The sequence below is a fragment of the Notothenia rossii genome, assembly GCF_949606895.1.
Source record: "Notothenia rossii genome assembly, chromosome: 9".
In the NCBI taxonomy this organism is placed as follows: Eukaryota; Metazoa; Chordata; class Actinopteri; order Perciformes; family Nototheniidae; genus Notothenia; species Notothenia rossii.
In genome coordinates this window covers 26,370,849-26,397,938 of record NC_136907.1, presented here as the reverse complement: position 1 = coordinate 26,397,938, position 27,090 = coordinate 26,370,849, and the positions used below count along the sequence as shown (strand labels likewise).

Sequence of the window (27,090 nt, the reverse complement as noted above, 5' to 3'; positions counted from 1 at the left end):
AATGTAATCAGTAACCTAATCTGAGTACCACAATATAAATGTAGTGTCACGTTTCTGTTGCCTTTTGATTACCTCAATATCAAATACTAGAAAGTATATTATGTGAGCAACCAAACAATATATACTTAGATTAAAAGAAACCAAGATGTTTGTTTAAAAAATGTGTTATCTGTTTAGTGTTTTTTAAACCTTGCTTCCATTATGCATCTTCAGGCTTTAGTCTGTAGAACAACAATTAAAGTACACAACACATGACCACCTTATACATTTAAAAAGAAGCAATAATAAAATGGAGCAAAACATAATGCTCTGTTTTTGTTTGTTGAGTAGATGGCAACATTTCTATCCAGTGAAAGCATTCTTTAAACCAAAGGCCACGATGATAAACTGGAACATTTGCTATTGTTTGATTTTATTGTTCTTGATTTGAAAATCTATTGTTTCATTGTAATCCTGCTAGTAATCCTTTAAATATAAAAGTAATCTGATTATGTCTTTTGTTCCTATAAATGTAAGGGAATACAGGTACCTTTTTTTTAAATCCCAATTACATCGACCCATCTCATGTATTTCATTACTCCCAAAGCCTGAGTACACTGGGCGACTGTGGCTGCGAGGGATTGCGGTCATCTTTCAACCAGAAGGTTGTGGGTTCGATCCCAGCCCATGCCGCCCATGTCGATGTATCCTTGGGCAAGATACTTAACCTGAGTTGCTCCCGATGGCCAACGGTGTGTGAATGTGTGAATGTTAGGTCCTAGAGTAAGGTACACTGCTCTGTATGAATGGGTGTGAATGGGTGAATGACATGTAGTATGTAAAGCGCTTTGAGGGGTCGTAAAGACTGGATAAAGCGCTATTTAAGTACAGTCCATTTACATGCATATCCAAAAAAGGAAATACAATTTGGAGTACAATAAGTATTCTCATTTGTATCTAATACAAAATTATACATTTTATTTCCAAAGAATGTATCTTCAGGCTAGCATATTAGCTCAGGGGCATTTGTCTTCTACATGCGAGAGCAGTCGTGTCTAACAGGATGGAAGATGGTGTGTTATGTTTATCACTCATCATCTGTTCGTGCATCCTGACACTCTGTTCATGTGTCCTGCAGCTGAAACAGATGGAGGTGCAGCTGGAGGAGGAGTATGAAGACAAGCAGAAAGTGTTGCGTGAGAGGAGAGAGCTGGAGTCCAAACTGCTCAATGCCCAGGACCAGGTACAAGTGTGCAATTTAGTGCGGGCCACTTCTTTTCGATTGGAGAGAAGCCACTTTGTGGGTTTGTGAAGGAAGATGGGAAAATGGAGAGTGTGTAACAATACTTTTTCAAATAATGTGATTCAGGTGAGCCAGAGGGATGTTGAGACGGAGAAGAGGCTAAGGAAAGACCTGAAGAGAACCAAAGTCCTTCTGGCTGATGCACAGATTATGCTTGACCACCTGAAGAGTAACGCCCCCAGCAAGAGGGAGATTGCTCAGCTTAAAAATCAAGTATGCCACACAATCAAACACCTTCCTGTGTATTCTGTGGAAAAAAACACATTTTGAACTGCGGTAAATCCTGAGCGTTTCCAGGACGGGGTGTCCGCGGGGTCTTAAAAAGTATAAAAAGTTGATAAATCAATTTAGCGAAAATTAAGGCTATTAAAAAGTAGTAAAAACTTTTAAAGGGCATTTTCCAAGGTATTACATTTTGTAGCTTGTTTTCAATAAGTATATCAATTGTCCAAAGAGGTTGTATTCTACAGTTTGCCTGAATGTAATCATTGTGTAGGTGTGTAGGTGTGTGGTGTGATTCTTTGTAGTTTATTTATGGCATCCCGTTGGGTTTGACGTCATCTGAAGAGGACATCGCACGCTCACTGCTTGATAGCGCGCGAAGGTCCGTTTACGCCGGTTTTTAAACAACATCGTTATGGGGAAAAGCAAGTTTGCGTCCAAATGGTTGGAAGATAAGGAGGAAGGACAATACATACTGTGTATATAGTCAATGTGAGGTAAAGTGTGTCGCCAATGTAACCGGTTAAAACTCCAAGTGGCGATGAGGCCTTAAAATGTATGGAAAGGGTCTTAAAAAAGGTCTTAAAAGATATTACATTTGACTTCAGGGTTCCTGCATATACCCTGCAGGATAGATCCTTGATCTGTGCCCATTAATGGTTCTCCCTCCTCTCCCTTCCGGCATCTTTCCCTCCCTCCTGTTTCTCACAGCTAGAGGAGTCAGAGTTCACTTCCGCAGCAGCAGTTAAGGCTCGAAAGAGCATGGAGATCGAAATAGAGGACTTGCATATCCAAATGGAGGACGTGGTCAAAACTAAGATGTCGGTGAGTTTTGACACAAGAATATTTGGTAAAGTGAAACAGTCACCAAAGGGGTTTTCCATGACTAAGACATGACGATGTCAAGACTGCACCAACGTTACTTCATATTAGCTTTGACTGTTAACATGCAATATTGTTGATGAAAAATAAAGAAGACTAATATAACATTTGAGAAATTAAAACTTATTTCAAATAGGATACTTACTATTATCAACAATGAGAACAGTCAGAAGGACTCAGAGATATTTAGATACACTGTATAGACTGAAAAGGTAAATATACTATGTTTCAATTTTGATTGACATAAACTAAAATAGTTATGATTTTATTTGACTTAGGTACGACATTAATGCTCTGACATGACTAAATAAAAACTGCTGGCTGCAAATGCACTCATTGTATTTCCATACATGTATGTTAGTCTACAATCAGTTCTTCATATGTTTCTAAAACAATACAACTTTTGACAGCAGTGTGTATATTATCACACATTCATATTTCATATATTTATAGAAACAAACAAAAAACCTACCCCGGTCTTTCATCTCACAATACAGACAGTACTTTTTGATACAAAAATAAATTGTTTCTGTAAATGCTTCTATATTCATCTTTTTGAGAACCAATACAACCCCAAAACAGCAAACACAGTTTATTATTGATGCAGGTTTTCTGCCTTCACTCTTAGGAATACAGCGGGGTTCTAACAATGATATGTGTGCATCATCAAACCATGGTGGGGTGTTAAAATAATAAATGCCCTTTGGCAGCATATATCTGAATTCAACATTTATCTCTAATGGATAAATAAGCTTTGTTGACTGTTGTTTTTTTCTCTCCATCTGCTCATTAATGGCTGTCTCCTGAGGGCGCTGCCTCGTAGACTGAGGGTGTTTGTTTCTCTGGGGACGACACGCAGAGTGCTGTGTGCCTGTGCTTTGCTTGTTAATTGCTGCATTTATGGCAAGGGAAGGTCTTTCCCAGATTAGAGAATGCATATGAGGGTCTGAGTCCCCCTAAACACAGAGGAAGAACTCTAAATAGGACATCACCAGTATGCTGCATTTTCTTCAGCCCAAATAAACCAATTGATTATCTCCAATTGCTCTCATCCTCCAGCCTGAACCCCAACTCCAGATTGTGTTTCTCTGCCATCAGATGAGATTCCAGCACTAACGACCATTTATCATATTCAACAGCTCATGAATAAATCCTGTCATTCTACTGTACGCAAAACAATGTGTGTTTCCTCCTGCTTTCGTCCTTCAGCTGGAGGAGCAGGTTAGCCGCCTGCAGAGGGAGAAAAACGACCTGCAGTCTCGTAATGACGAGGATCAGGAAGATATGAATGAGCTGATGAAGAAACACAAAGCTGCAGTTGCCCAGGTAACCAATCATGCCTTTGTGAGAAGTTGAAGAAGCCTATATAAGAGAAATTAAAATAATTACAGCTGTCTGAATTTTTCGGTTATCAATGCTCACACCAAGATCAATATCCAACAAAAATAGTGAGTGGTTGAGTGTAGCTAAGTACATTTACTTAAGTAATTGAACCTATTCTGCTTTCTTTTTTTGGGGGGGGGTTTTCCCTTTGGTGAGTTATATAGGTTTTTGTGCATGTAAATGGTCTGCAAAGGCAAACATTCCACACTCCACCCATGCCTGAATTGATTTTACTCCTTTGTTTACTTCCGTTACATAATGACATCACAAAAATAAAGACATTAAAGCATGTCACATGTCAGAGTAGAGTAGAGGCAGAAAATACAAATATGAACCTGACAATTATAATGATAGGGCCCCCTTTAGTGTATTTTTGAGGCACTTGTACTTGAGTATTTCCCTCTGAGATGTAGTGGAGTAGAAGTATAATTCCATTATTTTACTCTCTAAGCTTCGTTTTACCTAATACATGTCATTTACATAGCGCTCTTAAAAATACTCTGACACTTTACAAAAATCACACTTCACAACAATTCAATTGGTCAATATAATTCAGTTTGGTGCGTGCGTGTGCGTGCGTGGGTGTGTGTGTGTGTGTGTGTGCGTGCGTGCTCTAGGTTTTGACATGGGGGGTGGGATTTCCATGGGAAAAGGAGGGCTGGTTTTGAGGGCTGGTTTGAAGGAAGATATAGTAGTTTACTGTCATGATGCATTCATAGGATATTTCTCTAAGTATAAATATAAAGTACACACTACTACTACTGCTACAAATCTCCTTGGAAGTACCAAAGTACCCATCCAGTTTGACAATCTTCAACATTAAAAATAACTATTACTATACTACTATCTTTTCTTGATGAAGACAGAATAATATATATTTATATTACTATAAGATACTTTAAAAAGAGCCATTCTGCTCAATGATAGATTTCTCCCTTCTGATAATGATGATTAATTTGGAGGCATTTTTTAATTGTTATTACATTTTAGAATTTGTAGGGTGGCGTCTTTAAAATGAACACTGTTCTTTTCTGCGTGTTTAAGTAGAGGGGCTTTGAGGTTTAGAGGACATATTCCCCTCTAAACGCAGTGTGCTCTGCAATCAGGGAGAAGCAATCTGTTCAGCAGATCACATGACAAATGATTTGGCATAGACATGCTATGTTCATTTGCCATTTACATTAAGGGATGTTTTTCATTTAACAGACAATTGAAGCACACATCGGCACGCCCTTCCTCTCTCACACACATGTACCCACATTTTCTGACTGTTTTCTTTTTGTGTTTGTGTGTGTGTGTGTGTGTGTGTGTGTGTGTGTGTGTGTGTGTGTGTGTGTGTGTGTGTGTGTGTGTGTGTGTGTGTGTGTGTGTGTGTGTGTGTGTGTGTGTGTGTGTGTGTGTGTGTGTGTGTGTGTGTGTGTGTGTGTGTGTGTGTGTGTGTGTGTGTGTGTGTGTGTGTGTGTGTGTGTGTGTGTGTGTCTAGTCTGCCAGGGACTTGGGCCAGATCAGTGACCTGCAGGCCCAGCTGGAAGAAGCCACAAAGGAGAAGCAGGAGATCCAAGAAAAGGTACAAGGAAGTATTGAAAAGCACTACAGCCGCCTGGCAGGAACCCGCCTGCTGCCTTAACACTTCTCTCTGATTAGACCTCAGCTTTTCTCTGAGTTCCTCTGATTATTGTGACCGAAAAATGCCCCGTTTCTGTGGAAGCTTTCTTCTCAAAATTGCAATGCAATTTGCATTTAAATAGCAGGAATCAGCGAAGATTTGGAGTCAAGGAGAGAAATTGTTCTTTTGCATCTGAGTACTCATGTTTAAAGGTAGGGTCATGTATATAAACGCAGGAGCTTGTTGCCATGGTTTAACCAATTAGGTACACTGAAAGGGCTCATCCTGCTCCTTTCAACACATTTATTTTTCAACTCGGTGAAGCAGCTTCTGTCTCATGGATTTCTCTAATATGCAAGTGCATCATATTGTTTTGAAATATCAAAAAAAATCTGTAAATGAAAAGGTGGAATTTGGAAATATCATCGGACATAATGGCAACACTTTGTGACTAATAGAATAGAAAATCATGAATATGCAATTTAATTCTCCAATTTTTTTAAAACTCTGACAACCTGCCCACAGCAGAGTCCTTTTTTAAATGTCAAACTCCTGCTCTTTGCTCTAAAGAACTCATTTCAAGCATATGGGACCAGGGTCGGGACGATTATCCTAGGAATTTGTTGTATGTCATTCACAATATTATCCCGATAATCAACACAAATGAAGTAAAAATTCTAGCTTAAAATAGAACCTCACATAGTTAAGTATCATATATTTTATTTCAGATCTTTTTTGCACTTCCCAACCATAAGAGTGAGCTAGACAGCATTTAAAATCACTCTTGAGTATTTTTTTTTTTTTATTCTTTATTTATTTGGGGTCACATTATAGTACAAGTACAGTTTTTCAAATCATATATTTTTAGAGACCCGAAAGTGACAAATGAAATAGCAAACAAAAAAAACACAGGAGTTGTTTGAAATAGCAAATGTCTACACATGTACATATGCATACATATCAACATACATATATACATTCAATACACATACACACACACACATACATATGACCATACATACACATCTATATACGTTCAATCGGTGTATAGAAACACAGTCAAACAAGGGATGGTCTTTGGGATATGTAAATTCTCCACTTTTTCCATATTTCTTCAAATGTGTTTTCCTGAAGCCTCATTGAGAAGGTGATTCTTTCCATAACATATATTTCATGGATTTTGTTGTACCAGTTGTCAAGAGAAGGGATAAACGCTTTGAGCCATTTTCTAGTTATGCTTTTTTTTTGCTGCAACTGTAAGAATTCCAAATAATTGTTTTGTTTTGGAGATTGTGGGGATTGAATGTACGAGCCCAAATAGAAATTTGTCCCAGTTTAAAGGGATTTTTTCCTGTAGTATTATTTCAATTTCGATATGGATCTTTTCCCGAAAAGTTACCATTAAAGGGCAAGCCCAAAGCAAATGGTAGTGATGTGCTAACTGAGAATAACATTTCCTCCAGCAGCTGGGGGGCCCTAGATGATGTGATGACTGAGCAGGGCTGAAAAAGTACCTGCTCAGCATCTTCCAACTAAACATTCTGTAGGAGCCTGAGCTCGAGATCTTCCATTGAAAAGTACAGTCATTTGTCCAGACTTCGTCAGGGATGTTTTTTTGGTTTTGTTTTCCCATTTATGTTTTATATAGAAAGTATTTTCCTTTTTAATGTCTTGAAGAGCTTGGTAAAGTTTTGAGATGACTTTCATCCCTGTGTCTGATGTGTATGCACTGGTGAAAACTATTAATAAAGGGTTTTCAAGAGCCTTCTGGCTGTTTGACAGGGAACTATTTAAGTAATGGCGTACCTGTAGAAATCTAAACTCTTGAGTATTTTCATGACATAATATACATACATACATAATGAACATTTAAAGTGTTTTCGTTGCGATGAACAATAACATTGTTTAATGCCTTTAACATTGTCATGTTCCCCTGGGGATAACATATAAGATATTCCCTTACTTTTCCTTTAACACCACCATCAGTTCAATATTCTTATTCCTCCAACATTTATGACCTAATAGTAAAGCTAGAACATCAGTCTTACTTGCAGCATTCTAACAAACAAGATGGATAAATAGGAAAGCGTTATACCAGCTAGAACGTTAGCATGTTATTCAACTGGCTTACATCTCCCTCACTAACATCTTTGTGTTTCAATTCAATAACTGTCATAAACCTGGAGCTACACCGTCCCCGTCTGAATTAGTTATTTCTGTGCTGTATGGTTTAGCTGCTGTTTAATGTGTTTGTGTCCTCGAAATGATTGAGGCTCGGCCTTAATGTGGATTCACGTGGTATAAAGGTTAATGCACCACATTCATGTTGGTAACGGTGCTTTTATAATAATAGTGTTTTATTTTTGATGGAACACTATTTGTGTAACCTCTAACATGTCATGTATTAATGCATGTTGATGTTCTTTGTTGATGCATTTGTTAGCTAAATAAATTGGCTTTGGGCTATTAAAGCCGAATGTACCCAGTATATGGCAAATCTAATGTTTAGTTTGTGTGTACATTACACACACTCAGGGTAGTACTTTCAAAAGGGTGTCTTCCTTTAAGTGTAGAATAAACAAATACAACCATCTGCCTTGAACAGAATGTGTTAAAATATAATTTCTCTAAAGGACAAAATTAAGCTCTTGCCTTTAAGTGTAGAATAAACAAATACAACCATCTGCCTTGAACAGAATGTGTTAAAATATAATTTCTCTAAAGGACAAAATTAAGCTCTTGCCACCCTCTAAAAGCACACCCTGCTTCAATTAAATTAAACAAAACTCATGCCAAAGCACTGTTATTTGCTGAGCCCACCCATCAGAATATTTTTGGCTACACTAGAGACACGCAGCCGGCTGTAAGACATTGTTAAAGGCTGCCAGGAAAGGCAGTGATAGCCATCTAAAGCATGTGACCTTGAAGTGGTTATCTTATCCCTGGTACGAGTGAAATCTAGCTTCTTTAGTAATATCAAAGGCGAGCTCCAAATCCTCCATGTCTCAGATCCAAAGTCCCCCATTAGGTTCCACGGTGCCTTTTGGGTCGCTTTTGTTGCGACGTATCTTCCTTCCTTTTATCAGTCATGAGAAAACGATTCAGATGGAACAAACGTGCTTTGCATGAAGCTGCGCTCCTCTCCCAAAGCCTGTGAAATTACTGTGACTCGCTGCTACTCAGCCTGAACCACGAGCTCTTCTGACCATTTGTGGTAGATTGGGGGCTTATCTGGAGCTCATTATTCAGGCTGGATGCACAATATGTACATGTACCAAGATGGATTAAATGTACACAAAAAGGTTAAAAGTTAACAATAATTTGGTTTTAAATTAATGCATACAAACAACATCAGCTGTTCGTAGTTGAGAAAAAGTGGAAAAGCAGAGGTCAGTGCTAATCCTCAGGAAGCGATTTGGTTGTTAATTATGTTTGTATATCTGTGTCCTGCTTTCAGCTTCATTCGCTGCAGAGCCAGCTAGAGTTCCAAGAACAATCTATGGTGGAGAAGTCTCTTGTGTGCCGTCAGGAGGCCAAGATCCGTGAGCTGGAGACAAAGCTGGAGTACGAGAAGACGCAGATCAAACGCTTGGAGGTCAGATAATCCTATGCATGTAAAAGACTTGCTCCTTCAACGCAAATGTAGTATTTAATTGTCTATTTATCAAGATGTAGAGATGATATGAAGGCCTGCATAGCTCCGTATTTTTGAGGTGCTGGTTAAGAAAAGCATCCACCTGGGATTATTATTCTCTAATAAGCCAACTATGGTTTTATTGAAATGTATAATGTGTAACATTTACGCATCAAAATGTCTTAAAACGAGTACTTAGTATCCCAAACCTTTCCATTGGTCGCCTGTAAAGATGATGTTATGCTGACAGAAAGTGTAATTTTTAATATTCACTTTTAAGATCTTGGTCCTTTCTAACTATATATTTTAACCTGGATGGAGCATTTTATTCATTCGATGCAAGGATTTTTTTTTATCAGAGAAACAAGCTGAGCAAACAGTGGTTTGAAAACCCTATCATTATATGCACCCAGGATCGCATTGGTGAAACACTGTTTTTTTATTGTGAAACTGCACTATTTAGTGTTTTTACCTGCTTTAAACTCCTGAATTTTGAACCCTGAAGAATACTAACAAACCGTCTGAGAAGAAAGCCATGGTCACTGCCAAACACTGTTTTTTTGTTTGAAAGATCAACGGCACAAAATAAGAAATTGTACACATAAGGGTAAATACACTTCAAAAGAAAAATTGTAGGAGTTGGTGTTACTTTTGTCAGAACAAATTCACTCAATTTCACCTCCAATCCTCCCCAGAGCCTAGTGGGTCGTCTGAAGGAGAACCTTGAAAAGTTGACTGAGGAGAAAAACCAACGCATCGCAGCGGAAAACAGGGAAAAGGAACAGAATAAACGAATGCAGAGGCAGATAAGGGACATGAAAGAAGAAATGGGAGAGCTGTCCAAGAAGGAGTCCGAGGCCAGTCGGAAGAAGCACGAACTGGTAAGTCTTTGGGTGCTGGGAGACTTGATACGATTCCCTGAGTTCACGCTAGACGAGATAACCGTGCTGTGATCTATTGAACAGGAAATGGACATCGAGAGCTTAGAGGCGGCAAATCAGAGCTTACAAGTGGACCTCAAGCTGGCCTTCAAGAGGATAGGTGACCTGCAGGCTGCCATAGAGGACGAGATGGAGAGCGATGACAATGACGACTTAGTCAACAGGTACAGCACGCTTTAACTTTGTGTAAAAGAAGATACAATTGCCTCAGTAGATCAGTGAAGTGGGTTTGGTACATTAGGGGATACTGCCAGAGCTGAAGAACCTTACACAATGAGATTTGCTAGTTTTTCCAGTAGCCTGTCAATCAGAACTTGTATCTCTTTTCCGTCTTAGTCTCCCACGTCTTTCTACATCAATTCCCGTCTTAACTCTTTAACACTCCCTTTGTCTGTCTTACAAAACAAGGTTTAAATTCTTCCCTGTACTTCTCATCTTTTGTCTTTGCGCCATTCTTTTCCTGTTGGTTACTCCTGCTCTCTTTGCAGAGCGGTTCAGGGTTGTACTAGCTCTGAGCCCACAAAGGTAAACATAGACTGCAGTAATAAAAGCCTCTAAAAAGGACAAACATCAGTTTGAGAAGGAGGTTGGGTTATTTGGTTATGTTATGTGAACGTGTAAGTGTAACATCATTTACTTGCTGTTATTTTTTTTTCTTTGTCTCACCTTCTCTTTTTCCCTGTGCTCCCTTCTTTGTTTTCAACACTCCTGGCAGTTTGCAAGACATGGTGACAAAATATCAGAAAAGAAAGAACAAAACGTGAGAAGAGAAAATGCATCCTTTGTTTGTGTCATCATGGCTGTTTGCACGTTTTTTTTTCTTCACGCCCATTCCAACAACAACAGAGAATAATGCAGTATTCCTTTTCCCTTAGTCTGTGTTATTCACAATAACAAGGCAAAACAACACCATTTAAAATAACATGGAGAGCTGCAGTGGTATACATCTGATAAAAGCTATGCTTAAAGATGGCCCCCAGGGTTTTATTTAGTCATTTTATTTTGTGCCAAGGGTCCAGAGGTGTGTGAATGTTAGAAGACTCTAAATGACACCAGCCAAGCCAGTCTCACTGCTGTAGGGCCCACATGAAAAACAGTAAAGTGTTACAGAGCTGTGGTAATACTGCATCATTTTCTTCATGAATATTTTGAATCACATGACATCTGCTCTCATTATGCGCCCTCATACTGCATTTGTTTGTACCTTGATTCCAAACTGTTTTCCACTGATTTGTATCCATCTTTTTGGATCTTTGTTTCTCTTTAGTGTTTTCCAAAGCAAATGCAACATGTCTACACCTTAATGAGTTGGTACGTAGTGTTGTTACAATACAGATACCATTATCAGTAATTCCTCCAAAACTATACCTCCTATTAGGTGTTGGCGAGTATGCAATTATATGCTGATATAATAGTTCAGGAATCTGTGTCTGAAAGGGAAAACATGTATTGGAACATATCGCCTCACTAAATTGTGGTCATGTGATCTACTTCAGTACAATAATTTTTTTTCTGATTGGTTATCAGACAATACAAATAATCGAAATATAGATGGTGTCACGCAATATAGAGTTGGGTGCACTCAAATCCAAGGAACAGGAACTTGAAGAAAAAACCCTCATCCGGACAAGGCAAGGCAAAACAACCAAACAGATCTTCACAATACAAACATTAAATGTTTTGACTAAACAGAAGACTTCAGTACAATCTAAACCAAAGAGTGGATATAATGCAGGTCAGGTGGTTGAAGGACTGATGGGTGACAAACAATAAAAAAATCGAAAAAAAAAGGAAGTAAAAACATACATGACACAGGGGGAGAATACTTTTCAAAATAGAACAGGAAACAGAAATAACAAAAACTAGCGTCATTATAGTAATATAATTCAACATCATACAACACTACAGGCTGATAACAAGTACACGTTATGCTCTTGGAAATATTTGGAGATACTGTCCTGATTTTATACATTTTACATTTTAAAACTGCATTGTGCCTTTAACAAAAATGTAGCATGGTGGAAGTAATGTGTATGTGCTCTAGAAGACTTTAAGGTGAAATAATGAATGCAACTGAGATGTTTTCCCCAAAAGCTCAGCTGTTGATTTCAATGCATGAAAAATAATCCACATTTTCAATTGCTGTAAAACACTTACATATAAATACACTTGTCCACCTTGTCTTGCATGTAAAATGTGTATTCATCGATTTGTGAGTGTACATTATATTTTTCTGACTGACTGAAAGCCATTTTCTTTCAGTTTTCTATTCAATGAAAGGAATCTGTATGACATGTTTAATAATTTAAACCTTCATCAGAGCGCAGTAAGGAAATGTAGTCTTCAGTTTGAAGCACATAAGCCCGTTCATAATTTCCTCATATTAACCTCTGATTGCTTCTTCAGAGAGACTCTTAAAATTCATTTTGTTCATCATCAGACAACACATGTGTATGAGCGATGTGCTTTTCTTTTTGTGCAACTCGAGGAAAAGAGCAATGCTTTTCCATGTTTACTTAATTACATGTTTACCCTCCTTCAACATCATTACATTAGCAGCATGGGTGAACAATAATAGAGGAAGTGATTTTTTCCCTTCTAATTATGAAGTGGATATTCCAGATGATATACATTAGTATACAATAGATTTTGTTCTCAATGCTTCAAAACCAGAGGTTGTAGCTGGATTATTAATATTGTAGAGGGAGGCTAGGCTTCCCAATAATAGATTATATTTAAAAAGAAAAAACAAGGGTTACATACATTTATAATGCAAGACTATGCAAATGCTTTCATCAGTGCAATCGAGTGGAAATGGTTGCATTTTTACACCTTAAGTGCTATGTTTGTGTGTTTTTATTAGCATAATCTAATAACATTTGCTTTTACTTTCTGAATTTATAATTAGCTCATGGTGAACCGGTATCTTAAAATATGGTGTTGGTACCACAAGTGCTAAACTGATCAAACCAAGCCATACGAGATTTGATGCTGAGTCTAAGTATTTGTGACAAAGATTTACAACCAGTGCAGGCCAATTGTCAGAAGCTATTAATGTTCACTTCTAAATTCTCTGGGCTTGTTTGTATCTACGAGCCTCAGGACTGGTTAGCTAGTAGTGTCGGGCCAAGGACAAATAGTTTGTGACACCATTTGTACAGCACTCAATTGCAAGCCACCTTTTATTTTGTGCGCGTCTGTGTGTTAGGGAGAGAGTGAAAGAGGGAGATTTAACTGTGGGCTGGATTCAGCTTTTTGTTGTGAGATATATCATGCTAAAAAAGTCTCAGTGCTACAGAGATAACAAATGGGAAGCAAGTGTAATCAACTTTGTAGTATTAATGAACCCATTATCTGGTTACGGGGGGAGTTTATCACTGTTGTTTAGAATGCAGAAGGGAGGGAATTCGGTGGAATATAAAGGGAAGATATAATAGCTGAACTTCAACTTACAATTTGAGCCTGCCGCCTCTTTAAGCACCTCTCAAATGAAATGAACAGGTTTGCCTGTAGAAAATAATATAATCAGACCACATTTAGTCTCTCTGGGATCATCATTACCTTCCCCCGCAGAAAGCCTGGCCCGTAAGGTCGAAGATGGGACAGTTAAATGTGTTAATGCTCTTAGAAATCTTGAATTACCATTCAGTCCGAGGATCAGAAGCTTCTTTCTGTCTGTGATCATCCTTTAACAATGCTCACATCACCACCAACTCTTTAGTGTTCAAAAAGAGGTATCCAAAAACATACAGACACAGAGAGGACACTTTGTTTTCTGAGGAAACATGTGTGACACAAAGCTTGGTGACAAAAGGAAATGGTGTGCTGTTCACGGGGAGGCCTGCAGAGAGGGATATGTGGACAAATGATGGAACTCAGCAGTCTGGCTGTCATATCACACCTCCCTGCATATTGTTTGCTCCTGCTTATAAGCATTTTTCAAAAAAAAATTATTCAACATGTTCATTCACATTCAACATGTTCGAAGACTCAGATAGAGAAGCTTTTCCGAAAATGACCATCTGGAATTGAAAATTGCAGCACCTCCACAACCCTGTCATTGCCCCTATTTTTTCCTGATGCAATGTGTTATAATATACATTACAGCAGTGCTTCCCAACCTGGGGGTGCGCCAGGCCTCAGATGATTTGAGGCCAAATATCATATTTAGAGTTTTTTTTTTTTTCTTAATTTTTTTTTTTTTTTTTAAATATAATTTTAACACAATAGATGATTGTTGCTAAAAGCCTTGTCTCTACATTAAAATAAAATATAAAAAATAATTGATTAATTAATTTGAAAACAAGTCCTTCTGATATATGCATATTTGTGTAATTTTACGACTGTCTCTTTGATTTTTACAATTACAGTTACATTTTTACACATCACATAGCGAAGAAGTGTAGTCAGAAGCAATGTGTCCTTTAACATTCGGAGGTCTGTTTCATGTAATACATCTCCCAAATACATTTCAACGATGTTGGCAGCTTTGACTTAACCTTATCAAACAATGGGATGCGTAATTCACTGTGGATTTGCAATGAATGACGATTGACCTTATCCAGGTGGGATCTACCAAGCTTTTTCATGGGGATCCACAGGTCCCTGTATATTGATTGTTATGTCAGGCGTCGGGCCACGGCGCTGTCTCGCAGCTCCTCTCCAATAACAATCACTAGGAGCAGGTGACATGCCACACAGATGCTAGCAGCCCAGAACCAGCCAAACAAGTTCATTATTTCTCGATCAGCTTCATCTACAGTCTGCCTCGATCACTCATCCCATCCGCGTCTACTGAACATTCTGTCAACAAATCATCTTCATTACGTTAATATTGTGTCAATCTATCATGCTTAACCAAATAATGCTTACCTGTCTGGATTGCCTTCCATCATACTGCCCTCTTAAACTGACAAATTACCAACAAAAAGCTTGTGATCTTTGTAAAAACTGATAACTATTTTTGCCTGTGTAATTTGTGTGATGGTACACTGCCTACAATATTCACATATCGAGTCATTTAGTCTAATTTATTTTCCTGCCTAAATGGATTCCGAACCATTGCATTAGGCACATTTATTTTAATAATATCAGTTGTGGGTATTTAGGAAAATTACTGATTTGTATAAAGGGGAATTACCTTACTTGCTTTATGCACTTGAAAATTGTGTTGGAGCTAAATTCTTGTATCGTTGCAGTGGGGATGAAACTGAAACTGACTCCGAGGTGGAGGACCGTGTGGATGGAGTTAAGACTTGGCTCTCGAAGAACAAAGGCTCCACCAAGACACTGTCAGAAGAGGGAAGTCTAAAGACTACCAGGTTAGTGCCCACATCCTTTTGCATCATGACAGATAACCCATGTACTGTATATCCCGGTGATAAAAGAACCCACATTCCCAGCCTTAAAAAGGCCCAGGATTACCCGGGGCATTTTGCAACCGAACGACAAGTATCTCATGTTATTAGGTGTCATCTCTCTCTTACAGTATAGTAATCTGTCTAATGACAGGAGGCGGAACAGGGAAGCGGCTGCAGTCAAATGTATTGAAGTGGCCCGTGGCCATTTGGCACGGCTGCTTAATGACGCTCTGCCACAGTTAGATAGATCTCCTCGCTCGTTGATTGCCTTCTTTCTACAGTGTATGTTGTACATAACAGCAATAGACTCAGGACAGGTCCCAAGGACAAAATGACAAATCTAATATTCTGTCAAGGTAGCAAAAACCTCAGTTGCCACATAAAGCATGATGCATATGGAAGATCAAAACAATTTAGAATGTGTCCTTTAAGTATGCCAAATCTGTCCATTTACACAAAACACCTTACGTTTTCTCTTTCTACTCTTTCTACTTAACTTAGGGAAAACATAAGGTTTCATGAGTGAAGGAATACCATTAAGGAATTACCATTTCAATTTTTCTGTTTCCATGGAGACAGTCTGCTTGTACTTGAGATTGTTATACCTGTTATTTTCTTACAAAGTTGAGAGAAATAAAAAACGATTGTTCAGAGGAAGGAATTATTATATACCAAGAGAAGTGCAATAAAGAAGGCACATATAGTATGGAGCTATATCAGGGTCATAAGTTTTGATCATTAAAAATAAATACAATTCATTTGAAAGTTCCAGTTTGTATCCTGAACTTTGAAAAATAAGTATTTGGAATAATTTTGCAGGTTAAATATTATTTTGATTCAGTTCTGCAATTTTTTGGAATAAAATATGTATTTTCATATTTCACTTCTATACATATTTTGATATTTGAATCCTTATTTTTTTCAGTTGCAGATTTTACGTTTTCAGATTCAAAACCATTCTTTTTTCAGTTTCAAATCTTGTATTTTCAGGTTTCACTTTTTTTCGCCTTCAGATCTTTTTTCACTTTCAGATCTTTTTTAGTCAACAAACTTTTGGCCCTGATGTTGCTTGGGAGGCGGGGCTTACCAAAGAGTAGTTTGGCATCCTGAGTGACAGCCCTCCCTCTGTCATGTTGCCTTCATGGATGTTAGGTAGCGCGATAAATATAACTCAACACTTTCTATACACAATACTCCCGTGATTGGTGGTAAACAAAACTGATACCAGCGTCAAAGTTACGTTAACGGTGGGGTAGGTAAGTTTGAGAAACCGGCTCGAGATACACTTTTTGTTATATTCCATGGAATGCTCTTAACATCCCGATAGCAATGAATATCTTTAGTGCTTTGGCAAAAAATCCATTAAAAAAATGTAATCTGTGGAAGCCGTAGCACTGTAAAAAGCACAACCAATCATTTTAGCCGGCCCGGCTAAAATAACTGGATGCCTACCTGCCTGTCAGCTTTCCATCTGTGCACAAACTTATCTCGTGCCCTCATTGGTCATGTGTGCGTTCGTGTGTGTTGGAGGAGGGGCTCTGTAAGGAAGTGGCAGATTTTTGTATGTAGCTGTGTATTTTCAAATTCTAGCGCACTCGAGCCGGTTTCTCCAAAATTACCTACCCCACCTTTAAGCGAGATGTTGAGCATCGTATAGTTCAGAATCAGATCAGAATCAGAATACCTTTATTAGTCCCACAGAGGGGAAATGTAAGTTGTTACAGCAGAAAACGAGCCACAGACAGCTTAATGGTACATATGTTACATGCATAAGTATTAAAGTAAAAAAATGTTTTATAATAAAATCAAAAGTTATACAATTTACAAAATACACACCCTGCAACTATGTGTTACACAGCATCCTGTGTAACACATAGTTGGTATTTAACAGCAAGGGGTGTTATATTATGTTGTTGTGTGTGGGGTGGGGTCTACTAGGGGCCGTGGTGGTTGTATAGTCTGACCGCTGCAGGAAGGAAGGACCTGCGGTATCTCTCTGTAAGACAGCGGGGGATTGTGTCAGGTCCACCAGAACAACCTGCTGGCTCGTTGTGGATACGTCATTTCACATTCTAGCACAGTTTATTGCTCTTATACCTTGATTGTTGCCAACTACGATGCTCAACAGCTCACTTAACGGAACTTTGACGCTGGTATCAGTTTTGTTTACCACCAATCACGGGAGTATAGAAAGTGTTGAGTTATATTTCTCGCGCTACCTTACATCCATGAAGGCAACATGACAGAGGGAGGGCTGTCACTCAGGATACCAAACTACTCTTTGGTAAGCCCCCCCCCCCAAGCACCATCAGGGCCAAAAATCTGAAAGTGAAAAAAGATCCGAAGGCGAACAAAAATTGAAACCTGAAAAAACAAGTTTTGAATCTGAAAACGTAAAATATGCAACTAAAAAAAATAAGGATTCAAATATCAAAATGTGTATAAAAGTGAAATATGAAAATAAATATTTTATTCAAAAAAATTGCTGAACTGAATCAAAATAATATTCAACCTGAAAAGTTATTCCAAATACTTATTTTCATTTTGAATACATCATTGTATTTTTCAAAGTTCAGGATAAAACTCGAACTTTCAAATAAATTGTATTTTTTTGAAAGATCAAAACTTATGACCCTGATATAGCTCTATAATATAGGCCCTACTTAAAAGTTAATGTAATGATAGCAATGATGAAATTGCAATGAAAAATGTATTCAAGAAGTGCAAAAGAAATTCTACAACTTACAACAGTCTGTTCTGGCCAAAAACTAGATGACTTATTACATGAAGAAATCCAACCAAACTGATAAGAATGACTTGGATGTTTAACGTACAGGATACTTACAGCTTACTTGAAGTAACTGTTTTATAACAGTGAAAGAAATGTCTGAATGGAAGGTTATTAAGTTTAAAATCAATTGGTCCTCGTGAAGTATATCATCAGGTTCTGCTTTTCTTGGAATGCCTTACATTTCTTAATTTATGGCCCTACACTCTGCCAATTTGAGTTTAAGTTTGTGTCCTTACTTTGGCTGCTAATATTATTTGTGCAACACTTAAAACTATATTACCTTGAAGGGATTAATTAACTATAAGACTGAGATAGGGAGGTTACCTTCAATAATTGAGTGAACATTTCAAGGAAACCTTAAAATGACTCAAGGTATTCCATGCAACTGGCCACTGATTTGTTTTCTTCTGTTGCGTTTCTTGCTGTCAATTTTATGACACAACATTCCAGATATGCAGCAAATGCAGATACCAAGGAGATGAAAGAAGGTAAGGAAAAGACGATTGACGGAAATAAAGACTCAAAAGAGGTAGAGCCGAACAGATCAGTGTCTGTCATGAGTTCCTTGAGCTACAGGAAGCGTTCCAACCTGAAAGACTCCATAGGGGGTACAGGCGATGAAAGCTTCTTGTTTAGCACTCTCAAAGAACAGCCTGACGCACCAGACCAGGCCTCCATTCGCAAAGCCAAGGGGAAGAGCCAGGCACAGGAAGACTTTGATGACAAAAGCTCCGTCATCTCCATGGCTTATTCTGAAGCGACCAGCCGAGCCAGGAAGGGTCTGGAGTCACGTTGGGCCTCCCGCAGTAGCCCGGAATTTGATAAGGAATCCATAGTGTCCTCTGTGGCTCCCAGCAGGATGTCCACCAGGAGGAGCATTGTAGATATGGACGATGACAACAAGTCAACTATCAGCAGCGTGAGCCGATCCAGCCCTAGGGGGTTACATCGCAGCAGCTCTTGGAAGGACGATAGACGCAGTAGCTCACGCCTGTCCGTTGCCCGCAGCTGTGGTCTCAGCGAATTTGGCTTGCATGCAGCACACAGTGACGACGACGATGATGATGGCCGTAGTGTTGCTTATACTGAAGGAGGAACTTCATCCCTCAGTCGCAGCTTTTCTAACCCTGGCCAATCACGTTCCTCAGAAGCAAATCTTCCAGATTCATCTGAAATAAAGTCTGTCACCCACCGAAACTACTTGGACCCTGACTTGGAAGCTGCAATCAATGAGGTGCTGAGCTTCAAACCCATTAAGTTCAAGCGCAGCAAGCTTGAGGAGTCAAGCGAGGAGGAAGAAGACGAGAACAAGGGGCCGGCAGGCGAGGAAGGTAGGAAGAAGGGAGAAGACGAGGGGCGAAGCTCCAGCCTGCTTCGCTCAGCGTCGGGCTCCGCTCTGGACTACAGCAATCGGTCATCCAGCACCATGAGCACCAGCAGCTCCCGCAGTCGAAAAGATAAAAAAAGCAAAGTCTCTCTGTCCGACGAGTCTTCCTCTTCCTCCTCTGATGATCGCCACAGCAAAAAGAGCTCGAGGGGGAAGAAGGGCAAGAAGTCCAAGAAGAAATCTAAGAAGAAGCAAAGCGAATCGGAGGATTCCTCTTCCTCCTCAAAGACATCCGAGTCCTCTTCCTCCGACTCCACCGTCTCCTATCGCAGCTCTAGCAGTGTTAAAAGGGCCCCGAAACAACCGTCTGACGATGATGAGCAAGAGCCTGCAGGCCGTGGGACATCTAGCAAGAAGGAAACCAAGAAAAAGCAGAAGAAGATGGATAACTTGATGATGAAGTACCGCTACAAGCCTGGCAGTGACTGATACCAACACCAAAAGGTGATGCACGGTGTGACAATAACCCCTGGAGCCTAGCGTTCCTGAAACTGATTCAAGATCATTCGCAGAATAAACTAACTTGGTTTGCCGTGTGAAAATGTTTTGTATGTAATACTCTGATACACTAATGCTGACTACTAAATGAGCCTTGGCTGCGTTTTTCAAAAGTCACATGGCCAATTAGTGCATGCCACTGATTTTTGTTGTGCTTATGCTCCTGCCAACATCCATTCACATCTAAACAAATTGCCAATTTACTGCAGTATACTGTAGTTATCCCTTCAGTTTGCACCACTGCAAACTCCAGTCACTTCTGTTTTATTACCTCTGCCAGGGAGGTTATGTTTTTAGCTTGGTTTGTTTGTTAGTCTGTCAGCTTGATTATTCAAACACTACTAGCCCAATTAAATGAATCTTAGTGAAAGGGTGTAGAATGGACAAAAGAAGAACCCATTACATTTTTGAGCTCTTTTGAATCACAGCGCGGATACATGCAGTGTCTGGATAATCCAAAAAATTGATATATAACACATTTTCTTTACAGCTTACATTTGACGCGAGGTTTCTTGCCCAACGTCACTGCAATGCATGGCTTTTCTCTTTGTTGCCTCAACACTTATTTATGCTTAAGAAGCGGTGCAGTGAAATAAGTTTCATCGGCCGTATAGTGTTGTAAATAATTGTTACTTTGCAAAGATGGATTGTCGTGTTTTCCCTGACGTTGTGTTAAAAGCAAATAGGATTGAGAGAGAGTTGTTTTGCTGCGTCTTTAAGCAAAAACAGATGTTGGCAATTAGAAAAAAATGAAATGATACCAATCTTTGCTTTAACATTGAGTTTAAAGAGTTGTGACATGACTGCTGATATGGCTTGATGTGAATACTTTGCATCGTAATTAAGACGCTAAGTTTAGCTCCAAGCTTCAAAAGCCTGTCTACTGTGAAAGTGATTCACTGACACTTGCAAAATGCAAGACAGGCGGCTTGATTTGTTTAAAATGGTCCTTGAACTTGTTTGCCTCTTAAGTGAAACACTGGCTCTCTAGCTCTTGAATCACTGCAGGGTGAATAAAGACAGTTTGAGTGGACTGAAGATGACACAGGCGATACAAATTGATTCATTATCAAGTAAATGCACGGCTAACATTAAAACAGCATCAATATGGTCAGTTCATCCAAATACTTATGCTCGAACACCCACAAACAATATAGAATTGAATTGAGGACTTAGAAAAAGTACATACAAAACAGTAACACTTGAATATTAGAGGGGCCCTCTTGTTCTTTTTCGGGTTTACCTCTTTCTGTAAATGGTCTGTAAGGCTAAATTCTCCCACACACTCCCCCACTGCCTGAAACACCTCGTTGGACTCCATGCACGTAAACTAAGCACAAAATACAAATATGTATCTGCTATAAAGAAACAGTATGGATTGAAACATCCTTCCTTTTACGCTTGAAAACAAAGTGTATATACTGTATACAGGTATGTAGGGAGAGCCATCATGATACAACCATGGTTATTTATTAATTATTTTACAGAAAATGTTTTGATTTCATACCCTTGATTCAGACCTTTTGGGTTTTACTCTTATACTCTTAGAGGCTGCTTAAATAACCTCATGTTCTCTGATATCTAACATGCTCAATGCCAATGTATCTCAGAGAGGCCACAGGTTGAAATGAAATGCACTGCAAACCGGGTTACCCTGACCCTGGCTCAGACCCAGCCCCTTTGCCTCCTGACTGGCAAATATGTGGCCCTAGTTTTCAAGGCAACATCAGGTAATTCCCAAATACTGATTAAAACATCTCCTATAAACAAAGTGTCACTTTCATTGTACAAAAACAGAACTGTTAGTAAATCCATTGCCTTTGTTCTAATGTCTGACTGGGTTACGTCATGCTTATCTTCACAAAGTCCACTTCTTTGCCCGAACTTAAGCCTTTTTCCAAATATCCAATACTTCAAGCTACATACCGTAGGTTTTTTTCCAATAGTAGAAAGGTATTACCGGTTGCTCTTTGTGGGCGTCATAGTGCTGACAAGGACATGTTGTTATTTTCCTCTGTGAGTAAATGGCAGGGGCCATGGCATTGTGGATAAATGCAATCTCCAATGTTGGTATTCAAGTAATACATTGAATGCTTGTCATACCGTGTGTTGCCATGACAACATAATCTAAGGATGTAAAGCCCTGGTTCCAAATGACCTTTAATGAGTATGTGACGTTGAACACAGACTACAGGATTAATCTCAGTTGTTGAGTTTATTGATGCTGAAGCAGCAGAAGAGCTTTCATTTAGCTGCTGCTTTTATTTCAATCAACACACTTTTGATACCTTACACTGCACTGTACTTTATAACTTGTCTATTTTAGTTTGTTTTCATTTGAATTATTTTGATTTGGGGGGGGGTGTGTTTTGGATTTTAGTCTTTGCAGACAAAAACCTATATTACACACTACAGGAAAGGGAAAACCCCAAAGTGCATAATAGCGCCCCTTTAATGTTTTTTGTAAAGCACTTTGAATTCCCTTGTGTTGAAATGTCCCATATAAATAAACTTGCCTTGATTCCTGACATTTCCCATTTTAACAGCACATACTTATTACTCATTAGGTCAAATATGCATGCTTTCTGTGTTTTTTTTGTGAAGACATTTCTTGTGATGATTTATGTGTGTTAATCCGAATAATAGTGTCTCATCTAGGACTTTGGACCACAATTATATCAGGTGCGTTTTTCCGATATATTACAAAACTTGCAAGAATGTGCACATAAGTGATGCACGCCTCAGGGGATGTGTTGTTTACCGCCTGGGGGGAGAGTTTAATCCTGTGTTTCTGTGTGTGTTGACCCCTATAGTCCTCCTGTGTGCGGCAGACACCTGAGCCTCGGCAGATCTGATGAAGAGGATGAGGCGGACAGCAAGCAGTCGCTGAGGCAGAGCGACGGAGGAGGCACACTGGCAGAGAGCACATCGTAACCCAGACTCAGGTCACCTCGTGACATCAGACGCAGGAGGAATTATTTCCCCCCAATTTATTCGCCACTTTTCAGCCAGAAAGAGAGGCTTCCAGCGGCATGGACAGATAAGAGTCCATGTTTAATATGTGCTTTCTCTGATTTATTTTAACAAAATATATTAAAGAAGTTAAGGAAGATGTTATCACATGATGCTGCTTGATTTATAATAGCTGCTTTTCAGGCAAATTTGAGCACTCCTCTGACTCTCCACATCGCCCTGTCAAGAGGATTTAGATAAGCTACATTTCTCCAAGAAGCTCTGACCGGCTATTAAGACGAAGTTCTTATCTCTTCCCTGTTAATTTGGACAAGCGCGTTGGGAGGTATTAACCCATTTTCATTCATTATCTCGCTGTAGTTAACATGTGGGTCTTGTTCCAAGTTCAGATATGCATCATTTAAACAAGTGATGCTAGGTCATGATTACTGACATGAACGTGGAAAACACATTTGTATTTGAACTAAGCTGTTAGATGTGATATATATATGTTTGAAATGCTGAGTTGAGGCATGGATTTAAAGAAAAGTCATCTAGAAATCATTTTATAGCGATATATACATTATTATATGAGGAATTTAAGCCTTTATGTGAATGTAATATTCAAGTGAATTAAGATATTTTGTATTTCCTTAGGATTAGGATAAGGATATATCCCTGGTTTACTCTTATCTTCTTGTGGAGCTCAATCTCTAATACTTTTGTCGACTTGTGTATTATTATAGGATTAAAGGGAATATGTTTGTTTGCTATTACAAAGTAGCTTTCTGTAGAGCATTTTTTAAAGATGCATAAACACTGGAAAATCATAATTTTAATTAAATCTTGTTTTAATGTTGAATCCTGCAGAATAATATACCAGTATAAAGTCCATATCAATGTTGGTATTGCATTTTTATGTTTGCAGGTTGTCTAGAATCAAGGGATCTTTTGGCCATATTAATTTATTAAACCGTAAAATAATGACATCCTATTCCCCACAATAGAGTCCTCCAAATTGAAGGTGCCAAAGACTGTGTTCATGAAACCGGTGATATTTTGCCTGTAAGAAAAAAATTGGGATTGATCCATGACTACCAATGAGCACATTGAGCTGCAGTCGTATAATGATATTGTGTTATTCCCAGGCTGTGTCACGGGAGGGTTTACATGTCAAACTATAAAATAATTATGCCAAGAATACCCTTAAATTAAAGCCAGTCTGCTTTAAGAACACCCTTATATGTTGCTGATTATACACTCGTGAAACTCGCTGGTTATTTCTACATTTGGCATCACAGAATTGTAATGATAACCGCAGATAATTTTGTTTAAATTACTTGTAGGTGGATATGAATAAAACAGCATGTACAGTATTATGTGCATGTGGACTGTCTGCTCGAGTGCAAAGAAAATGCTCAAGTGTCTGGCTTGATATTTGCATATCTTCTCAGAAAAAGGCTAATCTGCATTGCATGTCTCATTTTTTCCCTTTTTTCACCCATGAATATTTATGTTCAGGAACTTTGATGTCAGTGATTCAGAATAGACTTGTTAAATGATTTTTATTTTTAAGTTGTATTGCCTCTTGGTTGGAGTTTTTGGCATTAGACATAATGTTTCAAAAGTTTGTAAATGATAACTCTTGAAAAGGCTTGTCTGTTTTCATTATTGAACAGATCATTTGTGGAATGAGTGCTTTTTGGAGATTTTTCCGTAAATAAATTCAGCTGTTTGTTTACAGAATCAATGTTGGCTTGCTATAATTGCATAGAGGTATAATTTGGATGCAATTTTTGTTTCAAATGCAGCACAGCCAGAAAACAGTTGGAGAAAAGGAGGTTAGAAGAAGCCATTGATGTGTTTGATTAATTTTAGCTCATCCACCCCAGAGTAACTTCTCATCATACCCATCCACTTTTCCCAGGAGACTAGAGGCAACAAACAATTCATTGAAATTATTCATTCTGAGCTGTTGGAGAATAATTGCTTGCACTTCCTTGCAACATGGGTTGTCAAAAAATGAGCACAGCTACACAGTTCAAAACTGAGCTTGAGGCGAACTCAGGAAGATCAAAAAAACCAGGAGCAATCGCATCCTTCCTCCCCACAACAATCTGTATTCTACATAGCTGGAGTTTACCTAGCCTCAAATAATTGATGGTTTTAGATTACCACCTTGGTTGACTTTCACACTCGGTGTGTTTTGCTTCAAAGAATCCCTTATTTATCCAACGAATCTGTAACCCTCAGTCCTATACACAACACGACCTGTGCTCGCGCCTCACTCAGTGCCTGGGAGCTTCGCTGTAATTTTCCCTCACTTGTGTGCAGCCTCTGGGTGGCTGCATGTTTCTGCTTAAAGGCTTTCCATTGAGTGACAGATTAAATTCTGCCCCCGATTTTTACTTATTTTGGCTCTAACACTGTTTCACAAGCCACTGGAGCAGGAAGTCATTAGCTCGACAAAGCCAAGCAAGTCTGCGTTTACCGTGCCACCCCCCCTGTTATTTAGCGCTTTGGCCGCAGACGTTTGCTGCACTGACATGCAAAATTGAGACGAAAAGTATTCATTTTTTGGCTGCAAATTGCTATCGCAGCTTTCGATGACGCCAAGTCATACAAACGGTTTCTCTAAAGAGCACACATCATGGACATTTTCAGGTTCATGCTTTGATTTTGGGCTGCTACTAGATCATGCTTACAGGCTTTAATGTTACAAAAGCACATTATTTTTCTTACACTGTCAATCTGAATATACTTGTATTCATCCTACTTTTATTTTTTTAGATAATGTATGGTTGAAATGCTTATTTTTAGCGCCTGTCTCTTTAAGCCACACCCCTAAAATAGTGTAGTCTGCTGATTGGTCAGTGTTTCCTGCTTTCTGTTACACTGACTATAGAGTGGGGACCTCCATGGGACCTTATTTCGGAAAAATCATGTATTTTAGTCAATGGAGAGAGAAAGATTATCTTTTGATCCCGTTTGAATTGTGCAACGAATTACACATATGATGTTTGTCAATTTAAAAGATAATTTTGCAAGTCAAAAAAATAAAAATGTGTCGTAAAACTGTGAAGTAACACATTTTTTTGTGTGAAGCGCTCAATAGCCGCTTTCACACCGCAGGACTTGCCGTACTTTAGTGCCGGCACTAAAGTACCACGGCACTGAATCCGCCAGGGGGCTAGTGCCAATCGCATTCACACCGCAGTACTTTCCCTGAGGCAAGATTACGCTGACGTCACTTCGTCTTCTTCTTCTCTGGGTTTACTGGCAGGCCGCAAAACCACTTCACGGCGAGTACAAAAAAAAACGAGAGAAGAAGAACTACACGGGGGAGGGGGTATAAAGCCCAACCGCTGTACATGATATATATATATATATATATATATAATAGGTAGGCTCAGTAGACCGTAGTGCAAAGATAAAGTGTCACATGATTATCTACTAAATAGTGAATTCAGCATCAACTTCACCAAGAGGAAGTTCATATCTTCCTAAGATACGTGTTACTTTATGTCCCTACTAGAATCCGAGCTCAAATGTCTCAAACCAACAAAATGTCCAAGCAAAGAATCATGTGCACCATGAGGCTGGGTTATAAGGGTAATTTACAAATAAAATACCCCATTATAACAATGGACTTTATCTTTATGTATTTATTATATATTACCCACTCAGGCTGATTTTGGAAAAGGACATTAACCGTTGTTTGGTGTTTTTCCCTTATTTATCTAAAACAAATGACATGATAAATTACTTGTGTTTATGTGTGTAAGACTTGTGTTTCTGCCCCTGCCATTGCTGCACAAGGTTGCAACATTGTAGATAAATTCAACCACCGACACCTGTCTGCTCTCACATTCTTCTATTCTGCAAATTTGGGGTGGGACACAATAAATAAAGCTTCGCCAGTTTGTTTGTTTTATTGCACAGTCAAGACATAACAATAACGGCATCACGCCGCTCAAGTAGCTTTTGCGAACATCGCTCAAAACATTTGGAGTTGGGAACTGCTTTCTGTAGAAGCTGCTGCATCCCGTCCTCAGTAAATTGCCAGAAGCGCCGACACTTCCTCATCATTCCACCGCTCCGGTGTTGTAGTACGTGTGGTCATAACTGCTTTAAAGTACAAAAAAACTACTC

The 27,090-nt window shown here is 38.9% G+C and overlaps 1 protein-coding gene across 1 annotated transcript in view; it reads left to right on the top strand.

Annotated features, from left to right (window-relative positions):
- Nucleotides 1-22,939, top strand: part of LOC307019842 (unconventional myosin-XVIIIa-like) — a 117,224-nt gene extending 94,285 nt beyond the window's left edge. Inside the window, exons 32-43 of the mRNA XM_079650946.1 lie at nt 1,118-1,222; nt 1,349-1,495; nt 2,216-2,329; nt 3,596-3,712; nt 5,253-5,336; nt 8,833-8,970; nt 9,705-9,890; nt 9,975-10,114; nt 10,666-10,710; nt 15,149-15,271; nt 18,552-19,932; nt 22,800-22,939. Of these exons, the coding sequence (XP_079507072.1) occupies nt 1,118-1,222; nt 1,349-1,495; nt 2,216-2,329; nt 3,596-3,712; nt 5,253-5,336; nt 8,833-8,970; nt 9,705-9,890; nt 9,975-10,114; nt 10,666-10,710; nt 15,149-15,271; nt 18,552-19,917 (2,565 nt within the window). The 3' untranslated portion in view covers nt 19,918-19,932; nt 22,800-22,939. The remainder of the gene's footprint in view (nt 1-1,117; nt 1,223-1,348; nt 1,496-2,215; nt 2,330-3,595; nt 3,713-5,252; nt 5,337-8,832; nt 8,971-9,704; nt 9,891-9,974; nt 10,115-10,665; nt 10,711-15,148; nt 15,272-18,551; nt 19,933-22,799) is intronic.
- The last annotated feature ends 4,151 nt before the right edge of the window (nt 22,940-27,090 follow it).